The 21,113-nt window shown below is 41.5% G+C and overlaps 1 protein-coding gene across 1 annotated transcript; it reads left to right on the top strand.

The window, feature by feature from the left end:
* Positions 1-2,837: 2,837 nt before the first annotated feature.
* Positions 2,838-19,602, top strand: LOC149502670 (UDP-glucosyltransferase 2-like). Its single transcript, XM_089728930.1, has 5 exons — positions 2,838-3,025; positions 10,995-11,214; positions 17,540-17,759; positions 17,850-18,069; positions 19,329-19,602. The coding sequence occupies exons 1-5, from the start codon at positions 2,838-2,840 to the stop codon at positions 19,600-19,602; spliced, it is 1,122 nt and encodes a 373-aa protein (XP_089585056.1).
* The last annotated feature ends 1,511 nt before the right edge of the window (positions 19,603-21,113 follow it).

Genomic DNA, 21,113 nt, shown 5'->3' on the forward strand with positions numbered 1-21,113 from the left:
GGTGGGTACCACCACCCTGCCTATTTCTGCCGTGAAGCAGTAATGCGTTTCGGTTTGAAGGGTGGGGCAGCCGTTGTAACTATACTTGAGACCTTAGAACTTGTATCTCAAGGTGGGTGGCGCATTTACGTTGTGGATGTCTATGGGCTCCAGTAACCACTTAACACCAGGTGGGCTGTGAGCTCGTCCACCCATCTAAGCAATAAAAATAATAATAAAAAAATCCATTATAACAAAATTATGAAGTGATAACATGAGAAATGATCATGAGTGATGATAAAATCGTATCAATAATACATTATATATATAACTTATAACAATTATTGCCAAATCATAATGACATTTCATAAATGTACATTTTAGTGCACAGAATTGTACTTAGAATGATGTTTTGAATTTTTTTATCGTTTTTTTTTTAAATTTTGAAGTATCGTATTTCTGCCGTGAAGCAGTAATTAATGCCTTTCGGTTTGAAGGGTGGAGCAGTCGTTGCACTGAGCATAGCTGAGACTTGGAATCCATGTCTCAAGATGGGCGGCGGCTTGGACGTGGTTAATGTCTATGGGCTTTTTTTTATTTATTGCTTAGATGGGTGGACGAGCTCACAGCCCACCTGGTATTAAGTGGTTACTGGAGCCCATAGACATTTACAACGCAAATGCGCCACCCACCTTGACCAGATATAAGTTCTAAGGTCTCAGTATTGGTTTTTTTTTTAAAAGCCTTGCCCCGATCGTTAGATCACCGGGTCTTTTTTAGTCTAATTTCGTCATTCACTCCAGTTTTCTCTTATATGCTTCTCGCACCTTTCATACTTCATAGTGTTTCTTTCTTGCATGCATCATCTTTCATTCTTACCCGGGTGGGACTCCCGCTTGCTTAACCTATTTCTTCTTATTCTACTGCTTATTCTATTACATGCATATTCTGCCTTTCCTATGTTATTTGTTACATTTCTCTTCTAGTTCTTTTCTAAAAATACTTACATATATTCTTTTTGTTTTTGCTTAATATATTGTATGCTTATGTCTACTATATCTTAATATTATTGTAAACATACAAACATTTATTTTCTATTTATTTCTTTTTATTACTATTTCTATGATGCCTATGCAGTATTTTAAGAACTGATTTCTATTTGTTTCTATTATTATTTCATGCAATGTCTCGAGTCTAACTTTCATGTTCAACTTTTGCTCGATATCATATCTAGCTCGTGCAAAGATGGGACACTCCACTAACACACACTCCAGTTTCCTTTTGGGTCGCAGATGCATGACGGGCTATCTTTACACTTAAATCGACACAAGTATTCCGAGAACCCGCCATGCCCCGTCATGTTTTGTGTGAGTATGTTGCTGGGCTCTATCTTTTTCACTACCCTGTACGCCACCAGTGCCTCTGGGAAAAACAACTTAGTGATGGATGCTGTTTCGCCAGTTGTATAGCACCGGTTCCATTCCTCAAGCGTGGTCATTCGGAGGCTTCGCTTGACGAACGAGATCGGACAGCGATCGTAGTCTGGTCTTTTTCTGGAGTTTTCAGTGGCTTCCTTGCGTGAGCTTTTATCCAATGCGATTTTATCCAATTGTAACAGCCTTGCCTTGGAGGAACGAGGCTTTAATATTTTGTCTTGCTTCGACCGCCAGTGGATGGGGGCTATCGTAATTTGTTACGGTTTGGAGGGCAGACATGGAATCGCTATAGACTCCAAAAGATTTGCTTCCACTCTTCCTGATTTCCGACGTTGCCACACACAGCGCCAGCAGTTCTGCTTGGTAGACCGTGCAGTAGTTTGACAGGGCAAGTTTGCGGGTCTTGGTCTCGGTGTCCCCTCTCCAAATCGACAGCGTGGCCTCCACTTTGCCCCCGATTTTTCTCCCGTCTGTAAAAATGCATTCATTGTAGTCGCTGTTACTGTCGACTTGTTCTTGGTCCTCCAAGCAAACTATCTGTATCTCTATTCGTTCCACGGGGTGCGGCATCTCTGCAAAAGGCATCATTTGCTCTATCTCTGCCAGTCCCGGCAGCAGTTGTCCCTTCTTGGCTTCGTATAATGACGCCGCCTCACGAATTCGGAGGTCTAGGGGGAGCATACCCGCCAGGATCAGAGCTGAATTGAGAGACACAGTGCGATACGCTTTGCATACTTTTTGTGCAATTCCCCTCTGCACAGCGGCTAATTGTTTAATTACGTGCCGGTGACTGCCGGTGCCCAAACACTGGCTAACTTGTTGTCGACGGTTACCCCTAGAATTTTAATGTCTTCTGACATGGGAATGGCTGTCCCGCCCATGTTCAGCCGTGGGATATCATATTTCAGTCTCCTTGTTATGACCATAGCCTTAGTTTTTTGTGGTGCGAACTTCAATTTGTTACTGATACCCCATTTCTGAACATGTTCGAGAGCCGCATTGGCCCGGTTTTCGGTTTGTAACGCCGTGCCACCGTCGAAAACAAGGACAACATCGTCTGCGAATGCCTGACAGTACACTCTTTGGGTATCCAGACTTTTCAGGAGTGGGTCCAACAAGAGGTTCCACAATACAGGATCACCGATTGAGCCCTGCACACAGCCGTTGCTGGTATTCACGCTGTAATCTTCCCCTGCGTATCTGACTCGGACTTTTCTATCCGTAAGATAACTGTCCATTACTTTCCGCAGGTTCAATGAAAAGTTTTCCTGGTCTAATCGGACTCTGATGGCAGGCCACCAGGCGCAATCAAAGGCTCCCTCTATATCTAGTGATACCAACGTTACTATTTTCTTTTCATTAAGTTTGTTCCGAATATGTTGCATCATGGTATAGAGGGAGTCCTCGGTGCTCCTTTGTGGCATGAACCCGAACTACCTTGTGCCTCTCCTTGGAATCAGATGGTATTTCAAGCGTGACATCAACATTTTTTCGTATATTTTGCCCAGTATTGAGAGCAAACCGATTGGACTATACGACTTGTGGTTTGTGTATGAATATTTGTTCGGCTTCCGCAACACCACTACGATAGCCTCCTTCCAGGCCTTTGGGTAGTAACTTTGTTCCAGACATTTGCATGATGGCATGATGACATATATCTGCTGTAAAGCCATCTGCTCCGGGTGCTTTTTTGGGGTTGAAAGAGTTACTTGCCCATTCCAGTTCTGACATGGTGAATTGCGAATTCGAAAATATAATTATTTTGCTTGCCACAATTCACTTTTTCAGCTTCTTTCCTGATTTGGCGATGGTAGTCATTATCGCCGTCGGTAGAATCCTTCGGATAGAATGTCTCCGACAGCAATTTGCCTGACTCCCCTGCACTCTTACACCCGACGTCCGATCCCCTCCGAGGCCAGAACCCGGATGAGGTAGGGGGGCTACCGCGGTCAACACTACGACCAGACGGCGCGGCTCACCCCAAGGACGCCCAGCCGACGGAGCCTTCGAGGCGAATCGAAGGCTCTGAAACGTCAGCCGTCTCAGTACGGCAGCCCGTCGGGCCGCCCGGACGGTGCCGCTGGTGTCCCGGAATACCCCGCTGGACCAGAACCAGCCTGCCGGGTCGGGACGCGATACACCGTCGACCGGTCACTCTATTTACTCCACGGCAGCTCGCTAGAGTGCTGGTAGCGCGCCGCGCGACCTTAGCCCCTCAGGTCGCCCCTTGACCTTCACCGGGGGAAGGCCGCTACCTACAGGGGCCGGGACGTACGGGCGTATTCCCACCTCCGGCCCCCGGCTCGACGGCTACTAATCGGTGCGGAAAGGGAAGAGCTCTCCCTCTCTCGCTCCGCCGCCTCCTTCTGCGAGATGGTGGACTCGCAGAAGTCGAGCATCGCCTTCCAGAACGCGTCACTGCTGAGCATCGTAGCCACGACGCGCGGCAGCGAGAGGTCCTCTCCTATGACCGCGACGAGGGCGGCGCGTTGCTCGTCGAATCCAGAGCAATGCGCCAGTGTATGTGCCGCTGTGTCATCCTCGTCGCGGTCCGCGCAGTGGTGGCACTGCGCCGTCGGCTCCCTTCCGGCTATCTTATGCAAGTACCGGCCGAAACAACCGTGGCCGGTTAGCATTTGCGTCAACCGGAAGGTGAGGCATCCGCGGTCGCGGCCCACCCAGTCCACGAGAACCGGGCGGACCGCCTCGACGGTACCGAGGCCGGCCGACGGGTTCGCCAAGCGACGAGACCACGCCTCCAGCACGGACCGCCGAGATTGGAGCCTCCGCGCTCTTACTACACCTTCGCCAGGGCGCCCTTCCCCCCTAGAGCGGAGGTCGCTACGCCACCTGTAATCAGCAGCGAGCGCCTCCGCCTCCAGGTCCCAGGGTGGCGCCCCGGCGAGTCCTGGCATTGGCCTGGACTTGTTGTTTTGCAGGCTTGCGAAGTTGTTGGTTTGGCGGCTACGACAGTCTGCGCGGCTAGCTTAGTGGACGATGGGCTGATTTTATCTTTGGAGGTTTCCCATTCATCTATTCTCACGCCTATGCTGCGCCTCTCGCCACGCTCTGGGGATTTAGAGTTTTGGGGTGATTTATCACTCGTCATCGCTTTCTGGATGGGGGATTGTATTCCGAACATGTTGTCGGAGGTGTTTCAGTATTTCTAGCGATTCAACTGTTGATGCAACAACTGTATAGTGATTCAGCCCAGTTAGTTAGTATGATGCAATGTAATGTCTCAGTATAGTTACAACGGCTGCCCCACCCTTCAAGCTGAAACGTATTACTGCTTCACGGCAGAAATAGGCGGGGTGGTGGTACCTACCCGTGCGGACTCACAAGAGCTCCTATCACCAGTAATTACGCAAATTAAAATTTTGCGGGTTTGATTTTTATTACATGATGTTATTCCTTCAACGTGGAAGTCAATCGTGAACATTTGTCAAGTACATATTTCATTAGAAAAATTGGTACCCGCCTGCGGGATTGGAACACCGGTGCATCGCTAGATACGAATGCACGGGATGTCTTATCCTTTAGGCCACGACGACTTCATAACCAGCTTCGGTAACCAGCTCTGTGAGCTCGTACACACAACTAAGAAAAAAAAAACATTTCATACCTTTGTAGACATTAACTAGATATTGTTTGAGATGATCCGATCATCTCGTTTCTACCATCGCACCGTCCGCTATCCGAGTAAAATTCATCAAAACTATCTAGAGCCACTGCGTTCATCCACAGTGCGTTTATAAAGATCTTTTTTGACACGTACCAACCGGCTTTGGATTGAGCTCCCCTCCACTGTGTTACCCGAGCGCTATGACATGTCTTTCTACAAACGAGGCTTGTGGATAGTACTTAAAGATAGGGAGCGGCTTGGCTCTGCCCCTGGTGGACTGTATGCTCGTCTGCGTACATGAGGACCATAAAAGGGCAATAACATAAATATATAAAAAGACGGGAGAATATTCCAGTCCTGTACTACTATTTTAAAGTTGAATCGCTGGTTGATAAAATTTAATTTATTATATACATATCATACTTAATTTATCATATGGATAAACAGATTTACAATCTTCGTTTCTTGAATGCATTAAAACATTTTACGGCAGCCTGCTTACTCACTAATTAATATTTAGAGATAAGATTATGAGAACATGACTAATAATTTTTATAGTGGAATTAGTTACAGTAAAAAAAGAAGCCACAGATTATAACGAATATTATTCCTTCCAGCTAAAGATGAATAGAAAGGCCATATAGATATTGTCCGAAGATTGAACGCGTCCATTGTGGTGCATTTAGAACAATATTTGGATGTCCACTTTACTGGTGGTAGGACACCTTGTGAGTCCGCGCGGGTGGGTTCCACCACCCTGCCTATTTCTGCCGTGAAGCAGTAATGCGTTTCGGTTTCAAGGGTGGGGCAGCCGTTGTAACTATACTTGAGACCTTAGAGCTTATATCTCAAGATGAGTGGCGCATTTACGTTGTAGAGGTCTATGGGCTCCAGTAACCACTTAACACCAGGTGGGCTGTGAGCTCGTCCACCCATCTAAGCAATAAAAAATAATAATAATCTAAAAACGTATTTATATAGACACTCATATCGGTGTCTGCAATTAACTTCTTTTTTGGATAACCATCCATCTATCGACAATATCTTATGAATAGGCTATATTGGTCGTATTTTTGAAAACGAAGACATTACTGGAGATTTATAACATGTTAACACAAAAAAAACAAATGGTTAAGCGTAATTTATTTCCAGACATTTCATTTTTTGGAATCACAATTATTTGAATGCTTCTAGCGACTAAGGTTTGTAGTCTTGATTTTATTGTATGACGGCTGTCTCACACTTCAAGCTGAAAAGCATGAATGCTTGCGGCATAAATAGGCTGGATGGTAATACCCATCGGGCTTAGCACATGCCCTACCACCAGTAATCCTATGTAAATGCTGCTGTTAATTTTCTCTCACACTTCAAGCTGAAAGGCATGAATACTTGCGGTATAAATAGGCTGGATGGTAGTACCCATCCGGCTTACCACATGCCCTACCACCAGTAACCCTACGAAAATGCTGCTGTTGATTTTCTCTCACACTTCAAGCTGAAAAGCATGAATACTTGCGGCATAAAAAGGCTGGATGGTAGTACCCATCGGGCTTATCACATGCCCTACCACCAGTAACCCTAAGAAAATGCTGCTGTTAATTTTCTCTCACACTTCAAGCTGAAAGGCATGAATATTTGCGGCATAAATAGGCTGGATGGTAGTACCCATCGGGCTTATCACATGCCCTACCGCCAGTAACCCTACGAAAATGCTGCTGTTAATTTTCTCTTACAGTTCAAGCTGAAAAGCATGAATACTTACGGCATAAATAGGCTGGATGGTAGTACCCATCGGGCTTATCACATGCCCTACCACCAGTAACCCTACGAAAATGCTGCTGTTAATTTTCTCTTACAGTTCAAGCTGAAAAGCATGAATACTTACGGCATAAATAGGCTGGATGGTAGTACCCATCGGGCTTATCACATGCCCTACCACCAGTAACCCTAAGAAAATGCTGCTGTTAATTTTCTCTCACACTTCAAGCTGAAAGGCATGAATATTTGCGGCATAAATAGGCTGGATGGTAGTACCCATCGGGCTTATCACATGCCCTACCACCAGTAACCCTACGAAAATGCTGCTGTTAATTTTCTCTTACACTTCAAGCTGAAAAGCATGAATACTTACGGCATAAATAGGCTGGATGGTAGTACCCATCGGGCTTATCACATGCCCTACCACCAGTAACTCTACGAAAATGCTGCTGTTAATTTTCTCTCACACTTCAAGCTGAAAAGCATGAATACTTGCGGCATAAATAGGCTGGATGGTAGTACCCATCGGGCTTACCACATGCCCTACCACCAGTGATCCTACGAAAATGCTGCTGTTAATTTTCTAATGAATCTTTTAGTTGCTTTTACGACACCCAGTGCAATAGATTCGGTACTCAACAAATGTTCGATTGATGACGATTGACTTCCACGGTGAAGGAATAACATCGTGTAATAAAAGTGCAACCCGCAAAATTATAATTTGCGTAATTACTGGTGGTAGGACCTGTTGTGAGTCCGCGCGGGTAGGTACCACCGCCCTGCCTATTTCTGCCGTGAAGCAGTAATGCATTTCGGTTTGAAGGGTGGGGCAGCCGTTGTAACTATACTGAGACCTTACAACTTATATCTCAAGGTGAGTGGCGCATTTATGTTGTAGATGTCTATGGGCTCCAGTAACCACTTAACACCAGGTGGGCTGTGAGCTCGTCCACCCATCTAAGCAATAAAAAAATAAAAAAGTTATTCTAGGCCGTTAGTGCTCCCCGAGGGACCTGGGCGGGCCCCCCGGCGCGCACTCTGAGTGGCCGGGGGCTCCGTCTGTGGGGGAGTTCTGCTGGACTTCCACCGGGCGCGTCCGTAGGTGGCGGATAACGGGATCCTCTGGAAACAGTCATTATGACTGTGTTTAACAGTGTTTATGACTGTTATGACGCACAGAAATGCTGATTTAATAAATCAATACTCGAATGTAATAGATCAGAGTCATGTTGTAATTTTCCAATCCCCAGTGATTTAAGAAATTTCCAGACTCTAGCTGGATCACGATTTTCGATAACACTATGGATATGTTGGCGTTGTGCATCCTTACACACTCTGTTGCAGTGATTGCGGATTCGGTGATAATTTGTACTATTGTCAGTGGTTGTTTTTTTTTATATTTTAATTTAGCAGCTGCCTTCCTGGTCAATGGACTTTTAATTTCATCAGTAAGCCACGGCGCTGGAATATGTTTAATTCCTACTGGTTGAAAGGGTGCGTACTTGTCATATAGATTAGTTAGTTTGGCATTGAACTGATCAACTTTCTTATTGATTGAGGTAGAGCACGTCAAAGTAGTCCAGTCAATGCTGCCAGCGTCTTCTCGAAGACTTTCAAGATCCATACCGTTAAAACTACGCAGCAGAAGAGTTTTTGATTTTGCTTTGGGAGGTCGTACTTTATATGAAACGAAGATAAGATCATGGTATGAGAAAGCATCAGCTGAGCTGTCCATGGTCAGCCATGTGGTCACGAGAAGAAACGAAAATAAGATCAAGAAGTGAAGGAGCACAGTTTGGAAAATTATGAGTCGAGTTCAACGGTTGAACAGCTAAGTTTACTGATTCGATCATCGAGCGAAATAAAGTAGTATGAGAATTGTTTTTAAGTAGGCATGTGTTAAAGTCACCCATGGTAATAAGGATATGACTATATGAAGGCATTATGTTTTCTATCAAAGTTTCAAAAGTCGTAAAAAAATCTATACTCGACGAAGGACAATAGTAAACACCAAGTAAAATCTTCGTGTGTTGAAGTTCTATTTCAAGAAATACTTAAGTGCTCGCCCGCACATGGTGGCGTAGGCTGTGCCGATACATTAACAACTGCACAATTAAAATACGAACGGATATAAATGGCAACGCCACCACCGTCGCCATTAATACGATCGTTCCTAAAAAGTTGAAAACCGGGAATGGTATAAGATGTAGAAGGCAGACATGGCTTAATGGATATTCTTAGAAACAAGTATAGCATGGATATTCTTAGAATCAAAACTTGCAAGCATGTCAGGGAAATGAGTCGCAATACTCTGGGCATTGATATGAATGACATTAAAATTCCTAGGAACACCAGAGAACCGTGAAGACAATGTTTTTACTAAAGAAGGGCACACTAATATCGCTGTCGTCGCTGTTAGCTGAATAAAAAGTTTCAAATTCATTTGCATCTGTTGAATTGAACATATAAGCAAATATATATATATACAATTCAAAAAATATATATATAAATATGGTTATAAATAAATACACTAATTATAATATGTACTATAAAACTCCCACCAACTGGGAAAGTGTCTATGAAATATTAATTTTAATAAAACAGAGACAAAACAAGCAAAAAGATAAGAAAATACGTGAAAATTGAAATATCAAAACAGAATATTTAAATCAAACGTAGTAATTAATGCAATCTAATTAATAAAAAGATATTAATTAATAAAAAGGTAAAAAGTGAAGATAAAATTTAAAAAAAAATTAAACAAAATTAACAAAACACATTTAAAAGTATTATACTAAGGAAAACATTAATAAAGAAGACAGTTAGAAAGAAATGAAACATTAATAATAAAGAAATACAAACCAAAAGCATGGGTAACAATAAAAAGATAATATTATAATAATTAAATTCCTTAGATAATTCTTATGTTCAGTAAGTGTGACTTTAGAATTTTATTACGTGAATCTATTCTGTATGGATGAAGAATTTAACCTCTCACTAGTATTATAATCTTATAACTATTATTGTAAATTAACTCATTTTATGTTTTTATATCTGTGTCTATTATACACAATCTTGTTAATTATAATTTGTTTCTTTTATTGGTGTAAGTCTCCCAGAGCGGTAAGTGGTGGCGCCCTGAGATCCTCCTCACAGAGTCTCCATCCAGTTCACCGATTGTCTACCGGTGCTGACCTGTCAAGAAGTGGTGCGACTCGGCCCCGTGTCTCTCGACCCATAGACCACCTTTTGGGGAGTGACGCGACTTGGCCTCATGTAACACACAAGTTTAGAAAGTCCGCATTAGGACGCCTCTACCCTATGATTTGCAAGCAAAGTAAATTGTCCCTTTGTAATAAGCTGACGCTCTACAAAACTTGCATACGCCCCGTCATGATCTATGCAAGTATAGTGTTCGCTCACACGGCCCGCACTAACTTGAAACCTCTTCAAGTCATTCAATCCCGTTTTTGCAGGATAGCCGTCGGAGCACTATGGTTCCTAAGAAATGTGGATTTCCATGATGACCTGGAGCTTGACTCAGTCAGTAAGTATTTACAGGCGGTATCATTGCGCCACTTTGAGAACACGGCATGAATAGAAAACCCTTTTGTCGTGGCCGCCGACATACCCGATCCTGTGGACCGAATGGTAAACAGTCGACGTCGCCCTAAGCACGTCATTACTGATCCTACCGTTCCATTAACGGTGCTTTAGGTACCTCAATCACCGGTCATCGTCCCCGATGAGCTCGTCGACTGACTCGACGAATAAATTAACCCATAGACACAGCCTACTGAGTTTCTCGCCGGATCTTCTCAGTGGGTCGCGTTTCCGATCCTGTGGTAGATTCTACGAAGCACTGCTCTTGCTGGGGCCAGTGTTAGCAACACTCCCGGTTTGAGCCCTGTGAGCTCACCTACACGTCAAGGCCTCAAATAGCCTCTCAAAGCTCTCAGCATAGGTAGGAAAAAAAAACCTTTTAACCAGACTACTTTAGAAATTGTCTGAACTGCTTTTGGTAAATGTTGTTCTCTTTTGCGTATTGTGCTTCTACAGAGGCTAATAGCACTTGCGGCTTCAAAACTACACAACAAAAAATACTTTATTCTAAAGCACTTTGGTCAATTTACCTAATCTACGCCAGTAAATTTCTAATTAATCTGATTTTGTTTTTAACTATTTTACTTAAATAGGTTTTCCATTTCAATAGAAGAACAAATTTATAAAGAAGGATTTGGAGCTGCATTCAAAGCAAAAGGTCTTGTTCAGCCTAGCTTGGAGGAATTGAGATACACTGCTGCTTTAGTTTTGGGAAATTCCCACGTTTCTTCTGGAGCTCCGCTGAAATTGCCACAAAATTACAAGGCTATTGGCGGTTATCATATAGATGAACAATCTAAGCCATTGCCCAAGGTAGGAAGAAAATGATTATCCAACATTCTCAATATCATTTAAGGGACCTAAAATGATTCAAATGTATTGAGTAATATAATCGTATCGTAACACACATCGCCCCGCACACACATGGCGACGCGGCCACACCGTAGAGCAAGTGCAACACAGGATGAAGTGGAAACAACTTGTGAGGCCTTATGTACCAGCGGGGTACCCTAAGACTACTACTACTACTACTATCGTATTCACAAAAGTTTCATTCTTGTGCAGGACGAAATAGGATTTTATCAAACAAATAGAAATAATATAGTTAATAAGTAATTATGTAACAAAAATGTATAATCTTAAATTATTTAATATGCAATATGTTAGTGTATCAGATCAGAGAATGTGAATAGACCAATAGGAACAATTCGTGGAGCGCTTTCACTACGGTAACATACAGATCAAGGGACCCTCCAAAAGTGGCGCGTCGATAGCGCGTCGCGAGATGGGGTACTGAAATAAATATAAAAGGATGGCCATTTATAGGCAAAAACAGTTCCCAGTGAATCTTCGACAAAGAACCATCAGCAAGATAGAAACAGTTCTCAGCAGATCATCAAGACAGAAACAGTTCTCAGTGGATCTTCGACATAGAAACATCATAGAAACAGACAGTTCTCAGCAGATCATCAAGACAGAAACAGTTCTCAGAAGCTCTCGGACAAAGAAACATCAGCAAGACAGAAACAGTTACCAGCAGTTCTCCAATAGTACAGTTATCAGAAAACCACCAGTGAATCAGCTACCAGTGAACCAGACAGTTACCTGTGAAACCTCGCTACAGAAGCCGAAACCCATCGAAAGAAACAGCCGTCTTCTACCAGCGCACAAACAGACAGCAGAAAATATTATCACACGACTCGGAAACAGCCATACAGACCGGGTCGTGTACATTTCATGGTCCATTCGAGCCGGATAGAGGACACATTTCATGGTCCATTCGAGCCGGATAGAGGACACATTTCATGGTCCATTCGAGCCGGATAGAGGACACATTTCATTATTCTCTCGAGCCGGGTAGAGGATACGTTTTGAAAAGGAAACTGGAACAATGCCGATAACGCGGTCAACAGGAAGAGGACGGATCGAAACAAAACAGTCGCCGCCCTCAGAAACCACAGCTAAAACACAGAGCATGTGGACAGAAACAACCGCGAATACCGTCATGAGTCTGGTAGCCCCCACAACAGAATCATCGTGCGCAACAGCCAACACGGAAGCCACGACGAAACTCGCAGAGAAACCTGGGAACTCAAAAACAGAGGCCGTCAAACAGTATATAGTCAAACAGAATGACGTGCCAACAAAACAGCGCGCCGGTACAGTCAATACTGACCGGTCGCGAAACAGAAAAGAACAGAAGATAGCCAAAGCTAGAGAAGAGCTCGCCCGCCTACAAGTGGAATTGGCAGCCGCCCGACTGGCCACGCTCGAAGCTGGATCTGATGACGAAAACAGCGAATCAGAATACAGTAAGTCAGAACTCGATGAAAGAGTGGGCACGTGGCTGGAAACCCAACCCACAAAAACAGAAAATGACGACCAGCATAATGAAAAACCGGCGGGAACCTGCGACAAACAAGACTTCTCAGATCTAACCGCAGCAATAACACTCGCCGTCAAAGCCGCCCGCGAACCAAGATACACAGAGTTGCCATTCTTCAACGGCAATCACCAAGACTGGCTATCCTTTCGCGCAGCCTATCACGAGACAATGAACTCCTTTACAAAAACAGAAAATATAAACAGACTCAGAAGGAACCTGAAAGGAAGGGCAAAGGAAGCCGTTGACGGATTACTTATAACAAATGCTGATCCGTCCGACGTCATAAGAAGTCTAGAAGCGCGATTCGGAAGACCGGAAACGATAGCCATAACGGAGTTAGACACGCTACGAGCTCTGCCAAGACTAACAGAAACACCAAGAGACATTTGTATATTCTCCAGTAAGGTGACCAACGCCGTAGCTACGCTTCGTGCATTAAATTGCACACATTACTTATATAATCCGGAAACTACCAAAACAATGTTAGAAAAACTCACACCAACACTACGTTACCGATACTACGACTTCACCGCGGTACAACCGAAGGAGGATCCGCATCTAATTAAATTTGAAAAATTCATGAAAAGAGAAGCCGAACTGTGCAGCCCTTATGCACAGCCCGAACAGGCGGGGCACTACTCGCAGCCCGCACAACACAACAGACGCACACAGAACGTGCACTTAGTCAGTGAGAAGCCATCACGAGCTAAATGTCCGGTATGTAGCAACACTGAACACACCACAACAGACTGCTACATATTCAAGAAGGCAGACTCAAACACAAGATGGGACATCGCTAAGAATAAACACCTGTGCTTCCGATGTCTACAGTATAAGAATAAAACCCACAACTGTAAAACGAAGACGTGTGGCATCAATGATTGCAAATATACTCACAACAAGATGTTACACTTCGACAGAAAAATTGAAATAACAGAAAACAGTAACAAGGAAATAACAGAAAACATTAATTCCGTTTGGACCGGAAAACAGAAACAGTCCTATTTGAAAATAATACCAGTCCAAGTACAAGGACCGATAGGTACGGTTGATACATACGCGCTGCTCGACGATGGATCAACGGTGACACTCATAGACGAAATCATCTGCAAGAAGACTGGAATAACAGGACCAATCGATCCGTTACACATACAGGCGATTAACAACATAAAATCAACGGAAACAAGGTCAAGAAGAGTCAACCTCACGCTCAGAGGCCTCAACAGTCGAAAAGAAATAATACAAGCGAGAACAGTTAACGACCTACAAGTAACAGCACAAAAAATACCAAAGGAACAGATAGACGAGTACTCGCACCTACGAGACATCAGTGACATCATCACGTACGAGAACGCGAAACCTGGAATCCTGATTGGCCAAGACAACTGGCACATGCTACTAGCTTCGAAAGTTAGACGAGGCAACAGGAATCAGCCAATAGCGTCACTGACACCTCTAGGCTGGGTATTGCATGGAGGTCGCACTCGTACCCTAGGCCACCACATAAACTACATAAATCATGCTAGCGAAACCCAGGAAGATGATAAAATAGAAAATCTTGTAAAACAGTATTTCCCTATGGATGCGCTATGCATCACACCAAGAAAACCAAAAACAGATCCAGAGGAACAGGCGCTTCGCATCCTCAACAGCAATACAGTCCACACAACAGATGGAAGATACGAAACTGCTCTGCTCTGGAAAACAGATAATGTCAGTCTACCAGACAACTACAATAACTCGTTAAAGCGACTGATAAATACAGAAAACAAACTCGATCGTAATCCGGAACTGAAACAGAAATACACAGAACAGATGGAAGCACTCGTCGCGAAAGGCTACGCTGAGCCCGCTCCAAAAACAAAAACAGAGAACAGAACATGGTATCTACCTCACTTCGCCGTCGTGAACCCCCTAAAGCCGGAAAAACTCCGAGTCGTCCACGACGCCGCCGCCAGAACAAAAGGGGTAGCTTTAAATGATATGCTGCTTAAGGGACCGGACCTACTCCAATCACTACCAGGAGTGATAATGCGATTCAGACAGCATAATATAGCAGTAACAGCAGACATCAAGGAGATGTTCATGCAAGTGAAATTGAGACATGAAGACAGAGACGCGCTCCGCTATCTCTGGCGCAAAGATCGCCGAGATGACAAGCCCCCAGAAGAATACAGAATGACCTCGTTGATCTTTGGTGCGTCAAGTTCTCCTTCCACAGCAATATATGTAAAGAACTTGACCGCCCAGAAACAAGAAGCCACGCACCCGGAGGTGGCAGTCGCAATACAGAACAGACACTACGTAGATGACTACTTGGATAACTTCAAAACTTTAAAAGATGCAGTGCACATAACAACAGACTTTCGTCGAAAACACGAAAGAAAGCCGACCTCGAAGACCTTCTGGACCGACAGTGAGATAGTGTTAAGATGGACAAGAACGGGATCACGCTCGTACAAACCATACGTCGCCCAACGCCTCACAGCTATAGAACACAGTTCAACAATAAACGGGAGGCGATGGTTACCCACGAAGCACAACGTAGCCGACGACGTGACCCGAGACGTCCCAATGTCGTACCAAAATGAACATAGATGGTTCAGAGGGACAGAATTCCTACGCCAACGAGAGGACTCCTGGCCGACGGAATCGGCGTCAGAAACAACAAAACCAATGGATAAAGTAAATATAGCAGCTGCAGCACCGGCGGGAGCTTCATGGCCGAGGCGTCGCCATGAAAAGTGGAAATGCCTGCCACGAAACACAGGCATGCGAGGGAGAAGTGATAGCAACATATCCAGGTCCCGACAACGAGGGGCGCACCGTAGACATCAAAACCAAGTTCTACGGAGACCAGTAAAAAAAACTACTGATCCTGCCTGCCCATCGAAGAAGACCATCCTGCACCGAGAATAATGCGACGGACTCGCACGGCGGGAGTAATGTGCAGGACGAAATAGGATTTTATCAAACAAATAGAAATAATATAGTTAATAAGTAATTATGTAACAAAAATGTATAATCTTAAATTATTTAATATGCAATATGTTAGTGTATCAGATCAGAGAATGTGAATAGACCAATAGGAACAATTCGTGGAGCGCTTTCACTACGGTAACATACAGATCAAGGGACCCTCCAAAAGTGGCGCGTCGATAGCGCGTCGCGAGATGGGGTACTGAAATAAATATAAAAGGATGGCCATTTATAGGCAAAAACAGTTCCCAGTGAATCTTCGACAAAGAACCATCAGCAAGATAGAAACAGTTCTCAGCAGATCATCAAGACAGAAACAGTTCTCAGTGGATCTTCGACATAGAAACATCATAGAAACAGACAGTTCTCAGCAGATCATCAAGACAGAAACAGTTCTCAGAAGCTCTCGGACAAAGAAACATCAGCAAGACAGAAACAGTTACCAGCAGTTCTCCAATAGTACAGTTATCAGAAAACCACCAGTGAATCAGCTACCAGTGAACCAGACAGTTACCTGTGAAACCTCGCTACAGAAGCCGAAACCCATCGAAAGAAACAGCCGTCTTCTACCAGCGCACAAACAGACAGCAGAAAATATTATCACACGACTCGGAAACAGCCATACAGACCGGGTCGTGTACAATTCTAGTACCTTCTTCCTGTTTCATTACCATTAGATATAATTAAAACTCTTTACTTTTACGGTTTCATCCCGAGTTTTTTTGTTATTCCTATTGTTGTTTATTTTGTGATAATTATTGAAATGTGCCTTTTTCCATTGCGTGAGCATCACAAAGTTAGGTATAGACGTTGACAGTGATAATACAATAATTATATCTATATTATAATCTGAAGAAAATTCCTCTGAATAACCTTAAACCGAAGGGGATTATTCTAAAATAATTATCTATAATTTATTATTCTATAAATTTATTATTCTATAATAAATTATTCTATAATAAATTTATTTTATAATAAATTATTCTATAATAATAATAAAAATCATAGTCTATTGTCTAAACAATAGACTATGATTTTCGGTAATGAAATATTTGATAAATACTTAATTTTCATTATAATATACATACATTGGTCTGATTCAACGGAACCGCTATAGGAACGTGTGAAATAACATGAAATTTACAAGTTAAAAAAAAAAGGGTGTGTGTACTTATGTACGCGCGTAAGAAGTTATACTTTATTTTTATTATTATGATTTTTTTTAATATTAAATAATTAATAATAAATATTTAATATTAATAATTTAATAATATTTAGTATGAATTATATTAAATAATTATTTTGTCATTTATATTACTAAATAATACATACGGATAGTTAACCTCAATTGTGTTGGAGCACTTAGGAAGCTTGATGAGCACAGTGTTTCACAAATATTTTCTAATATTAATTAGTATTGATTTAAATATTCAATTTAAATCACTTCTGATTATAATTCAGACGCACATATAAAATTCGCACTTGTATAATGAAAACAAAATGAAAACACGTGTTTTAAATGTAGAAACTCAAAGCATGTGGATAAATAATATTATAAATATAAATAGACAGTGAACAGAGGCGGCGTGCGTGCCAACATGCGCCACTAACAGAGGTTCCATTTCTGTTTTGTTGGTAGCATTTTTTCTTTAGTGGGCAACTTCATTTCTGTTAATTTTGTGTCACGGTGCGCGCGCATCGTAAAATTTCACTCTCATCAATTTTTCATAACGCGCCTAAAGAAGTATAACTTCAAAAAATATTTTCTTTCAGGATTTTAAGAACATTCTAGACAACTCGAAGCACGGCGTTATTTATTTCAGTCTAGGATCAGTAGTTTCAAGTAAATCGATGCCTGCAGAAATTAAAAGCGGATTATTTGAGATGTTCAGGAGTTTGAAATATACTGTTATATGGAAATTCGAAGATGACTTTCAAAATGTTCCTGACAACGTTCATATCGTAAAATGGGCACCACAGCAAAGCATACTAGGTACACTAGATCAAATTCGAACAAAAATCGATACAATGAAACTCATTTTCATAAGCGATCAGATATATAGTTTATATTTCTATATTTTAGCACACCCTAACTGCATTCTCTTCATCACCCACGGTGGCTTATTGTCTACAACGGAAACATTACATTACGGTGTTCCTATTATCGGAATACCCATATTTGGAGATCAGGTCATGAATATCAGGAAAGTTGTCCATAAAGGCATTGGACTAGAGGTGAAGCTAAACTTTGATACTCCAAAGAACTTGAAAGCAGCTATAAATGAGGTTTTGTCCAATCAAAAGTAAGTGTATTTTTATAATTATTTCATAAATTACATTTAATAGGTTTACATTAAAGTATATACCACTTTTTTTTTATTGGTGGACGACCTCTCAGCCCACCTGGTGTTGAGTGGTTACTGGAGCCCATAGACATCTACAACGTAAATGTGCCACCCACCTTGAGATGTAAGTTTTAAGGTCTCAGTATAGTTACAACGGCTGCCCCACCCTTCAAGCCGAAACGCATTACTGCTTCACGATTGGAATAGGCGGCGTGGTGGTACCTACCCGTGCGGACTCACAAGAGGTCCTACCACCAGTAATAACCACTTGCAGGTTGAAAATAAATTACTATAAAATAAATGACTGGGAACAAATCGCGCACGATCATTTAACCCAAATTTGGGATTCCCTGGGTTGTGGGTACCAGAGACTGATGAAAATACTTATATACACAAATAGATAAACATAAATAATATAAATATACATAAATAGACAATAAACACCCAGAACGAGACCAAACAAACCTGTTCATCGCACTATGTATGCCCGATATGGGAATCGACCCTACGACCCTCGGCACTAATGTAAAAGCTTCTCTCAATTCAAAACTAAATCCTGTACTGCTTCTAATTGCATTATTGAACCTTTGACCTTACAGAATAGGAACTTAGCGTGAGACCTCATCTTTACTTGATTTCTAAAGTGGTATGGTCCAAACGTGGTCATCCGGAAATTTTATTTGCCTGGACTATAAAAGTTTCAAGTGCTTAAACAAGATCAATTTACAATCAATTTCTTGGCGAAAATCCGGCACTAGTCCGTTTCGATTCGTCATATTCTTTTATCGTAAGACCCGCTATTGGCATATGACGGTTTATATCCTAGAACTACAGCTCACAGAGATCATTTTTGCCACACACCCAAGGTGTTTCCTGAGCTCTACGTCATTTCTACAAAAGAGGCTCAACTATAATTATACCATGGTGTCACCTAAGAGTGAATGTAATCACTTGATCACAGTCACCGAGATGTATGTCAGCTCGAATGCCAATAAAAATAGATAAACTATTATTATGTAACCTTAGTTGAATTTTCATGATAAAGATGTTATCGCCAGACATACATAATACACACTCATGGCACAAAATGATTTATTGCAAAACGACATTGGATTGTAGATAAATATTATCGTAAAATTCAATGAAATCATTTCGTGTTTTTTAGTGATGAATTTTAGTGCGTCAATAATTTTAGTGAAAATAAAACACGTTTTTAGATATCGCGATCGAGTTAAGGAGTTGTCGTTGATATATCACGATCGTCCGGTGTCTCCGGGTGCTGAGCTGGTCCACTGGGTGGAGCACGTCGTCAAGACTAAAGGAGCTCTTCATCTGCGCTCACCAGCACTGCACGTGCCTTTGTACCAGAAGCTGTTATTCGATTTAATCTCGGTGTCGTTATTGTTGTTCCTTGGTTTTGTATTCTTCGTCAAATTTATGGTGACCCGGTATTTCAAAAAGAAAATAGATATTAGAAAAAAAACTTTGTAGCTTTAGGCCTTATACTAATTATACTACAAAATGAACTGCAGATTGCTAAGTGATACTTTATACATATTTAGGTAAATGGTTGGATATCCTAGGTTTTAGATCTACCTATTGCATGTTACAAATTGTAAATGGTTTGAATGTTCTTGTTATCTATAAAGTACGTTTTTATTATTATTATAAACTGGATACGTATCTACGTAACGGAATCTTTCAATTTAATTTCACGAACTTCATGACGTACGATTGACGCTCCAAGACCGATGGGCAGTATATGGCATATTATTTGTACCACTATCGTGATCAGGCTCAAGTCACATAAATAGCAAAGATTTATTTCTATATAAATGGATGGCCTAGAAATTAAACCCAGCAAATGGCAAAAAAAACTACAAAGGCAAAATAGTTACAGTCCTTCTTCCTTCCAAAATTATATTAGGACAATAGTTAACACGAAATTGACTCAGATGTCAGTAGATCACAGCTCACCAAAGCTAGACCTGATTTCAAAACATCGCGGTCTTCAAATGGCCAGAAACCACTAAAAATACATTTATCTTAATTTCATTTAAAAAAAATATATTTTTAGAATAAACAATTTGAAGTGATAACTTCTTATGGGCGGGTTAACCGCTTCGTTACGTAACGCGTCACGGCGCTTGTCTCTCTGGCTTCCCTTTCACACGCATATGGTAGCGGTACTGTGAATATAATATGTCCTAACTATTTATATAACTATATATATTAAAATCTAGATACTTATAATGTACTTAGACAAAATTCTAATGTACATAGAAATTCAAGAATTGTAAATAAGAATAAAATATATTTTATAATCCATTAAAGGTTTTTTTTAATAAATAACCTTTCCTTACACTATCGTATTAATACAGAAAATTTAAGTAATAGGCTAAGATTTTCTCAAGTTAAACAACTTCAGTATAAATAGTTCAATTTAGATTAGATTATGTTATCACTTCTGCGTTATCACGTCCCTGAGACGCACATTTTTTAAATGAGTTTTAGTGCTTTATTACAGCATGTGTTTTTGTAGGATATTGGTAGTATTAACAAAAGACTACGGCAGGACTCTCAGGTTTCCCAAAGGTTTTGCCGTCAGACTCACTATATTTGTAGAGTTTAGCGTCATCTCCGGTATTTTAAGAGCTTTATCTCAGCAAACAGATCAGACTACCGTGTAGAAAAGTGTCGGAGGAATACGAGATTGTAAAATTGGTACAAAAATAGTATAAAGGTCTCTCTGATAATTGCGAGATACAGATATGCTTTACCCATAAACGTTCAAAACATAAGAGTAATATTATTATTGTACCTGTATATTTTGTAATTATTTTAACGAAAAAAGTGTAACAAATTACGAGGGACAAGATAAAATGCCACGTGTTTTGTTTTTTTGTAAAAATTAAAACTTCAGAATGAATAAACAATAAAAGACCTTAATGCGTTTTCTGTTATATGAATAATAACAAAACAACATTTAAAGCCTTAAATCT

The sequence above is a fragment of the Bombyx mandarina genome, chromosome 07, assembly GCF_030267445.1.
Source record: "Bombyx mandarina strain Sakado chromosome 07, ASM3026744v2".
Classification (NCBI taxonomy): Eukaryota; Metazoa; Arthropoda; class Insecta; order Lepidoptera; family Bombycidae; genus Bombyx; species Bombyx mandarina.

Bases quoted from the DNA above. Each gene is read 5' to 3' on its own strand.
- LOC149502670 (XM_089728930.1), top strand. From the start codon at position 2,838: ATGAACCCGAACTACCTTGTGCCTCTCCTTGGAATCAGATGGTATTTC. The intron at 3,026-10,994 runs GTAGTAACTTTG...TTACTTAAATAG, and splicing joins GCCTCCTTCCAGGCCTTTGG to GTTTTCCATTTCAATAGAAG. The intron at 17,760-17,849 runs GTACACTAGATC...TCTATATTTTAG, and splicing joins ACCACAGCAAAGCATACTAG to CACACCCTAACTGCATTCTC.